Source organism: Marmota marmota, unplaced genomic scaffold (genome assembly GCF_001458135.2).
Source record: "Marmota marmota marmota unplaced genomic scaffold, marMar, whole genome shotgun sequence".
In the NCBI taxonomy this organism is placed as follows: domain Eukaryota; kingdom Metazoa; phylum Chordata; class Mammalia; order Rodentia; family Sciuridae; genus Marmota; species Marmota marmota.
In genome coordinates, this window is record NW_026000005.1 from 25,745,375 (window position 1) to 25,754,905 (window position 9,531).

Consider the following 9,531-nt stretch of genomic DNA (forward strand, 5'->3'; position numbering starts at 1 on the left):
TGTGAAAGAGGGAGAGAGCACATGGCAAGACAGGAAGCCAGAATGGGAGGAGAGGCCAGACTTGCTCTTTTTATAACAACCCTCTTTAGAAAACTAACAGGCTCCCATGAGAACTATCTCAATCCCTTCTGGGGCAGCACCCCCAACCGACCTCCCACTAGGCTTCAATTCCTAACAGTCTCACCATCTCTTAACATTGCCACATTGGGGACCAATCTTGCAACACATGAAACCACATATAAATCAAAGGAAAGACTGAGAGCTTGTCTTATGATTTTGCAAACATGGAGGTAATTTTGTGTGTGGATGAAATTTGATTTGAGTGTGATGCTTGCATGTTGTTCTTGAGCATGATGCACTTGGATTTGTGACCTCTTTTCCAGAGATAGGCAGCACGCCTACAAGGAGGGAGGAGATTGTGCACACTCTGCAAAATCCTTGATTATGGCTCGTTTATATACAAGCCATGCTTCTTTGTACCAGTGAAATGAGAGATTTATGATTGGTGATCTCTGTGAGCTCATAATTTCTGCCCAGAAAAAAATTAGTCTGAGGGCAGAGCAGCTGCTCACTGTTGGGAGGGTTACCAGTTTGCTTCCAGAAGCTCAGCTGCAAGCTTGGGTAACCTTTCTCTGTCCTCTGCAGACTGAGTAAGCATTCATCTCTGGATCAGGATCATTCTGGAGTTAAGATGCTTACTTTAAAGCCAGCAGAGGGGCAAACAAAAGTTTCATACTTGTAACAGGAAGTAGAGGAGGGGAAAGTGATTTATCCTACTTCTGTCTCTTGGAGTCTTATAATATGTTTCATTTCCATGAAATAAAAAGAAAGAAGTAATGATTTGACCAATTGAGAAAAGACTGCTCCATAGTGTCAGACCTAAAAAGACTCCAGTGACATAGATTTTGGGACACTCTGTTTTAGTCAGCTTTTTCACTGCTGTAACCAAAGGACTTATTTTATTTGGGGACTCACATGCTTCAGAGGTCTCAGTCCAAAGATGGCTGACTCCATTCCTTAGGGCCTGAAGTGAGGCAGAACAACACACGAAGAGTGTGGTGGAGGAAGGCAGCTGGGAACATGGTGCTGGGAAGCAGAGAGACACTCCACTTGCCAGAGATAAAATATAAACCCCAAAGGCACGTCCCCAATGACCCACTTCCTCCAGCCACATCTTAACCTGCTTTTCATTACCATTCAGTTAATCCCTATCTGGATTAATTCACTGATTGGATTAAGGCTCTCATAACCCAATCATTTCACCTCTAAACCTTAATGCACTGGCTCATGCATGAGCTTTTACGGGACACCTAATATATAAACCATAACAATCCAAGTAGGACAAATGATATGTGCAAAGGAAAGGAAGCAGCAAATCTGAATCTTATACAATTGAGCATGGACTACAGTGGATGGTATTAAAACCCTAAAAGAATTTACTGGTATGTTTAGAGAAGAATTCTGTGGTCAGAAAGTGAAATCCAGACTACAATATCTGGGGTGAAATTAAGGATAAAATGAGTTAGGGAGTGGTTGATTTAGGGGGTGACTGCCTACAGCCTAGGGCAGTGGTTGCCAAAGTATGATCCCCAGAACAGCAGCATCATTATCTATTGGCAACATGTTAAAAATGCAAATTCTCAGGCCCCCCCAAACCTGCTGAATTGCAAGCCCTAGGTATCATAAACTCAGCTATCTGTCTTAACAGTTGGTTCTGATTTATTCAGTCCTATTGGTCTAGGAGTGAAGTAGGTTGATGGCAGCAGATATCCTGGCTAGAATTGGGGAGAATATTAAAAATATGAGTTAATGCAGGTTTTTAACCTGGCTAAGCATAAAAAGTCAGCTTTTAAAATTTTCTAAATATATTTATTGATTCCCCATAAAACAAATGATTGAAAAATGCTTTTCTATCAAGTTATACAGATGTTAGCTCAAACCATAGAATTATTCATTTCACAGAAATTCTAGAATTGATCCTGGATTAGTCAAAGGCTCTTTGAAGTCAGGCCCAGGTACTAGGCTTTTTTCTGTCTTTCTGCATTTCCACCTATGCCAGTGATAATTGTTCCCCATGGCCACAAAATGGCTGCCCAAAATACAAGCATTACATCTTGGCAGGAGTCATGGTTTCAGCATTAGGTGTCTCCTAAAAGCTCAAGTGTGAGATAATGATCAGAGTTTAAAGGTGAAATGATTGGGTTATGAGAGCTTTGATGTAAATCAGTGAATTAATTCCAATAGGGATTGATTGAGTGGTAACTGAGAACTGGTAGGGTGTGGCTGAAGGAGGGGGGTCCCTGGGGGCATGCCTTTGGGGCATATATTTTTCATATTTTGAAGTCTCTCTCTGCTTCCTGGTGGCCAGGTCTGAAGCCACTTCCTTCCACCATATTCTTCTGCCATGATGTTCTGCCTCACCTCAAGCCCCAAGGAATGGAGCCTGCTGCCTATGGACTAAGACCTCTGAATCCATGAGATTCCAAATAAACTTTTCTTCTTCTAAAATTGTTCACAGGAGTAAAAAATAAATAAATAAAACCTCTAACACTGTAGGATATCATTTTAAACAGGAAGGAAGGAAGCAGGGAGGACCCATATCTTGCATACAGATCTCCAAAAGACTTCTCTTTATGTGTCATTGTCCAAAACTGGATAACATGCCTAGACCAATCACTGTCAAAAAGGGACTAAATTAGATATATCAATATTTATTCCCTAGTATTAGGCTCATCCCAACAAAATCAGAGTTCTTTAGTTAAGATGATAGGGCAGGGACGTGGGAGGAGCAACTGATTCCTGCTACAGTAACAAGGATTTATATACACTTAACTCATTTTTCAGTGATAATTGTTTTACACACACCACCTTTCCCCAAATCATGCACTAATTTTTCTACCACAAATCCCTCTCTCATGCCTGTACCATGTCAATTTTAATAACAGAGAATTTTTAAAAATAATCTCACACTTAAGTTATTTCTAGTGGAGAAACCAGATATTTCCCAAATTGTAACAGACTACTCTGAGAATCAGTGCAAGAGTCAAAAAACCTAAAATCTCCCTGAAAATTATTTTTGAGATGGCACTGTCATTATTTTTAAATAAATAACAAACATGAATACTCTTTTCCCAGGGTAATATTTTATATTAATTTGGGACAAGGGTGTTGTAGCAGATGTAGTGATTAAGGTCAAGTTGTTCCATTTGCATATGGGAGTCTTTCCTAGGACATGCTATATAATAGTTCATATTTATTCTAGAAAGTACAGAATGCTAAGGATTGGAATGAATGTGTCTCAAGAGGACAGAATTGCCTGTCTCTCTCTAGTTTGATATTCATCAATTGCAGAAAAAAAACATTATCTGATTGGCTCGAGCTTAACAACTATTGGGAAAAATGTCTCTAAGTAGCAGGGCCACTGTGATGAGAGGTAATGTGTGTTCATGGTTATATTCTGGTTCAGTTTTTTCCACCTTGTCCTGAGTGTTCTGTAATTCACATAACTGGTTCAAAGAAAATGGAACAGGAAGCTTTTCTTTGGCTTCTTGGTCTGAATCACATTTTTTAACCTAGCTCACTTTTACCATGAAAAAGTTCTGCAGCTAAAGAGCAACTGTCATGTGCCCAGCTATGTGTAGAGAATTCATTCAATTATTGTTCTTTGTGGCCACACTACTTTGGCTAAGGAGTCCACAAAGAAAGGCAGGGGAAGTGCCAGTATATTAGAGCACAGACTGATGTCCTTAACACAGACATTGAAGTTTTCTTCACAATAACATCAAATAAAGTGCTAACCTTAAAGACAAGCAAAAATTAGTCATGGTTTTGAAATTATCCATTTCACTATATGCTGGTATAGAAACAATGTAGAGCCATGTGAACGTCTCCTGATTTTCAGAAAGCAATCTGGACCTTAAAAGCTGTTTAAAAGTATAGGAAAAGCACAGAAAACTTCAGTCTTTTATAATAAGAGTCTTGGACTTTCAAAAGTTTCTACCTGGCATTTGTTAGAAATTTTTAATAACAATTTTTTATTTCAAGCATGCAATTTTATGGTCAAAGTCTATGCTTTTCCTTCAAAATTCAGCTTATTAAGGCCATATCTGGTGTCAAAAATAAAAACCTATTCAATTGAAGCTAAAGACAAAAATACAATTTGTTGCAAAGACACTCATCTCAAGCAAATCCCAGAGAGCACAGCACATAGACAGGTCTGAAAGTACCAAACCTGACCAGCCCTGAAGATCTCATAGGCAGAATTTTGTGGTCTTTTTTAGTTCACTAATATTAATATCACTCAGACACAAACTTGCTCATTCATTTGTCTCAGTTCAAGTGTTTTTTAGAAAAGAAAGATCAAGTTAATAAATAAGTGGTCTCCTTGATTCTCTCCGGGAGGATATACAAGCAAAGATGCAATGATTGACAACCGTTTAAATGTTATTTTAAAAAATAATATTTAACACCAAACTATTTGAGAAAATGCAAATATAAACAAACATAGTAACGGATACAGGTACCACAAAATGATTTAACTCTTGACATTTTGTTCTATCAGTTTTATTTAATTGCCTAGAATAATATTATCTAAGACTGAAATAAATTCTTCAAAATTATTCTTTCTTAAATACTGACATTCACAGGTCTTTTTATATTTGTTGCGGTACCAAATAACTTCATTTTGGTCTAATTGAATCTGTTATAGTTCTGCAGTTTTGCCTTTGGAGTATGTACAAGAAAGAAAAACAAAAGATGTAACAATTTAAAAAATACATCAAGTAGGCTATGTTTTTTATTAGTTTTTCATTTTCTCCTCTCTTCATTCTATTTATTGGATTACTGTATTCAATCTGATTCAATGGCCAAGGGAGTCCATGTGTCAGGTAGATTCTATGGGGAAATAAAACCAGAAGATCATCATTAGATATTTTCATATTTTTTTTCAAAATATATTTTCATATATTTCAAAATGTATTCTGGCCTCTCTCCTGACCTTACGCCATTTCCATGTGCAGTCTCTTTTGGCTCCTTTGTTTCTCATTGTGAATTATGTATGCAGATATATTCTCAGCTCCATTTCATCTCTAGGTTCTGCTTCTCCTGAATAGACCAATTCTAATTCTCTGTGCTTAACTCCATTCCAAAGTCCATCAGAATGAAAGGTGCACTAGATTGTGTCCATCTTATTGAACATTTGCATAAGTGTGGAGACTTGGGTGAACATCCTGATTGGTCAACTACAAAGAAATCTGTCTGCCTTGTTTTCATAAAATATCAGGAGAACTCAGTAACTTACTTTGGAAACTGGACTTGCAGATATATCTGGTCTGTTTTCTTCCTTATTCAGTCATTCATTCTGAGGGAAGGATTAGGGCTCTTGCTGTTATAGCTTTGGTTATAAAAGAGGGAAGCTAAGTTCCAGAAGAGTGGGCAAGTCAGGCTGAGTGCCTGGGGATGTGGGAGCAGGAAGAATTTAAAAAGAATTGCATAACAAGAAAACTGGATTTTCTATTGCCCAGTTCTGTTTGTAGAATAAGAAAATACTAATGTTTTGTCTACCCACCGACCATTTATGGGTTCTTGATTCTGACTTTCAGAGATGGTTTGAGGAATCAAATCTAAAAACTCTACTGTAGTAAGTAAAGAATTAACAAAATAGGTTTTAGCATTTAAAGCACATTGAGTTTTGCAGTTATTCTCATTTTCACCTGTATTGTTCTTTTCACTCAAGTTTCTCTCAGTGCCTTTCCCTGAGAGGAGTTGTATGTTGTTAGACCACTTTTTTTTTTTTTTTTTTAATGGAATCTCAATCTAAGACTATGGCTTGTATCCAGCCAAATAGCAGCTTTTAGCAACTTCCTGTGAAGCCATGGCCTCACAACAGAAATCACTGGGGAACATCTCAGTGTTTGCCAGCTTCTTTCTATTCAAAGAGGTAAAGAAGTAGTAAAAATGGAAGCAGACTAGATTATTATTATTATTTTGACATGTGATTTGTATAGGAAGATTCAGAAAATACGTGATCCTCTGCATACATATTTGCAAGTTATATATGTGATATAGACATTTATATGACAGAGAAAGGGGGTGGGCAATCACCAGATTTCCTTTCTTAGGAGAATTCTAACTTGGCTTTCTCAGTCTGTTCCTCTGACCCACTTTCCGAGAACTATCCTGTCTAGCCATATTGGCTATTTCAGCTTTGTAAAGAAGAATTAAGTAGAAAAAGGAAATGTGAGAAGGACAAGACACAAGGGGCCGGAGCTGAGGTTGGAGTATTTTGGGAGAGTCTGAAGTGAGTCTGAGATGGAAACAGTTTCAGTCTTAAACATAATTATTGACATTTTTATCCCCCCATTCAAAGTGTTTATGAAGTGTAAGAAAAGTAACAGAGAGCTTTTCAAAAATTGTTCTGTTTTTTTGGGCATGTTCTTCTGACCACCACATCTAAGACTGACTGATATGAGCCATGAATATGAGCACCACAAAGATTGTCCACAGCCTCAGTGACTTACCGTCTGACAGCACTGCATCTTTTTTGTCATCTGGGGCTTGATCAGAAAATATGCTATCTTGATGGTCTGAAAGTAACATTAAAGAAAACACATTGGGTTTAGAATATAACCAACAGCCTATGAGATGTTCTAAGCCAGTGTTTTTCAAGGGTGGTAGACCAGGATCCACAGTCAAGAGTACATTTTATGTTATAGACCAGGACATACACTTTTATACATTAAAATGAAACAAAAATTATATAAAATAATATTATCTAATCTATACTTGTTTATTTTTTTCTTAAAAATCTTAGTTTGTTGGGGGCAAAAAGGACCTGGAATTTTTACTATTTTCTTATCAATTTTACAATATTTAGATGAAAAAAAAATGCTAGTAATGAAATTGATTTCATTAGACACTAGTTTTTTTTTTTTTTAAACAACCCAGTAAGGTTATGGAGGTTGTTTCCACAATATGGAAAGTATTATAGTAAGTGCCTCTTGATTTTCAACAAATAGCTCCCAAATCAACCTGAAATCTATGCTACTTTCTTTACTTTATCACTAATGAAGCTTTTGAGTCTTCATAAGAATATTACTTGGTACGAATTCTTAGTGCCTAGGATTTTAACTGGTAACTTAAATTCTATGTATTCTATGGAATTCACACTCTGAAATTTGGATTTTCTTCCTCTATCCTGGAAATCTGCCAGTCACCTTTCTTACAACAGAGCTTGTAGTTTCTCTCAGTTCCCTCTCAGTCCTTTCCTTGAGTGTTGCTTAATACCTATTGGGTCAACTAGAATGACAGTGCTGTTACTCAGATGCCCAGACGTAGCTCTAGCTAATGGGCCCTCTTGAGAGATCTCCTCGGGTTAGGACTGAGTTTACCAAGCTCATTTGGACAGTGATTTGGGATATGTAAAAATCCTCTATAGGGCCGATGATGCATCCAGAGTAGTTCTCTAAGCCATCTATCTCATGCTTTGTCCTGCCGTCCACCAGCCATACTGATAACCATACAGCTGAATAGTACATGGCCCCTCCTTATCTTACCGACTCCACTCATCCTTTTTGCATTCTCTGCTTTAGCCCAGCTACCCTACTTCATATCTTCTGGAAACCATTTTATTTATTTATTTATTTATTTTTACGGCTCTAGGTTGGAAGTTCTGGTTAAGTCTTGATTTCCTGAAATGCCTCCTTTGCCACATTCCTTTCCCCTGGTGGATACTTTTACAACCTCCTAAGAAGAAGGTTCTCTCTAAATCAAATGAATGATCCCTACTCATCTTTCCAGAGCAGGTCTCATGTCATCTCTTCTGGAAAAGCTTTCCTAATATTATATTAGGAGACCCTAGGTCCTTCCACTTCACCCTGGACCTCCTACCATTTGATAGGATCTAAATGCTTGTGTTATCACTCCACCCCAATTCCTATGTTGAAACCTTAACCCCAATGTACTATACTAAAAGTGGGGCCTCTGAGAGGTGATTAAGTCATGAAGATAGTCCTCATGTATGGGATTATATCCTTATAAAACAGGCCCAAGGGAGCTTGTTTGTCCTTGTCTACCATGTGAGGACACAGTGAGAAGCACCATGTATGAACTCAGAAATGGAACCTAATCACACAACAAATGTGCCAATAAGGTTCTATTGTTACAAGCTATCCAGTTTGTTTATTTATTTGTTTATCTTTTGGTACTGGTGTTTGAACCCAGGGTCATTTAGCCACATCCCCAGGTCTTTTTATGTTTTATTTTGCGCCAGGGTCCTGCTGACTTGTTAAGGGCCTTACTAAGTTGCTGAGGCTGGCTTTGAACTCATGATTCTTCTGCTTCAGCCTCCTGAGACACTGGGATTACAGTCGTGTACCACTGCACCCAGCCAGCATATGGTATTTTGTTATAGCAGCCTGAACAAACTTAGACATCTCTCAGTGAGGTAATTTTCTCTTAGCTATTTCCTATGCTCCATGGTAAATACTTTTTAGGGCAGATGTTAACGTTTATTTTTATGTTCCTATCATATAGCACCCCTTCTCCCTCCCTCCCTCTTTCCCTTCCTTCTTTCCTTTCTTCCTCACTTTCTCCCTCCTTTCTTTCCTTCCTATGGGCAAAATACATATAACAGGAAATCTGCCTTAAAATTTTAAGGACACAGTTAACTATGTGTACATTGTGTGCAGCAGATCTCTGGAAGCTTTTCAACTTACATAACTGAACTAGCACAGTTTCTGAATAAATAAATGCCAATTTGTTTATCTTTAGCCATCTTAAGTCCCAGGTAGATTTCAAGTTTCTTTCTCCATCTTACATAAAGGATCCTTCCTTTCCTTGTGAGGTTTTAGAGAGTTACTTATTATGTACTTTCTTTCACCCTATGGTGCCCCAACTTAGTATGTTTTCTAATTCACTGAGTGTCCTGCACCTCAGAGTCTCAAGGCTCCTTTCCTCTACAGGGTTTGTGTGGCCAGCTTCCCTATTGTGTCCCCCAGCAACCAGAAAATAGAAGATGCACCACAAATTTTGGGTTATTTCCTCCAAAGTTTTAAATAAATTTTAAATATGATCTTATTTTTTAGTATGTGATAAGGGTGACAAATGACTTAACTCCCTTTTTGTAGTTAATGGATGATCAAATTCCTTTCTTTAAAATTTAATGTTAACCTTTAGATTAAAAAAGGCACCTTTTCCCTTACGTGTACCTACCATTTTGTTCTTCCTGTTTGTCATCTGTGCTGGCTAAGGAGAGCCTTCTATCTCTTAGGGATAATTCAGTTTCTAAAAGTCAGAAAGGTAAGCATTAAATTAATTGAAGAGATTAAAAAAAGTCATACACGAATCATATCAGTGATAAGTTACTAAGCAAAGATCTCCAAACTGTGAGTGTGCAATGCTCTGATTACTTCAATGCTCTAAGTTTGGGATCCCTGCAAAGGTCCAAAGGTAACAGAGTCAAGGTCAATCAAATACTCCTGCATGCACGCCTGCGCACACCAACCCACCCACCCACCCACCCCTTGACCTTTG

At 37.9% G+C, this 9,531-nt stretch overlaps 1 protein-coding gene across 3 annotated transcripts in view; it reads right to left on the bottom strand.

Annotated features, from left to right (window-relative positions):
* Window positions 1-4,479: 4,479 nt before the first annotated feature.
* Window positions 4,480-9,531, bottom strand: part of Mdh1b (malate dehydrogenase 1B) — a 24,185-nt gene continuing 19,133 nt past the window's right edge. The window contains exons 10-12 of one of the 3 annotated variants that reach the window (XM_048808406.1): window positions 9,211-9,282; window positions 6,519-6,584; window positions 4,480-4,893 (exon numbers count right to left, since the gene is read on the bottom strand). In XM_048808406.1, coding sequence (XP_048664363.1) covers window positions 4,883-4,893; window positions 6,519-6,584; window positions 9,211-9,282 — 149 coding nt within the window. In that variant the 3' untranslated portion in view covers window positions 4,480-4,882. The remainder of the gene's footprint in view (window positions 4,894-6,518; window positions 6,585-9,210; window positions 9,283-9,531) is intronic. The other 2 variants (XM_048808407.1, XM_015481308.2) reach the window with 2 other exon arrangements.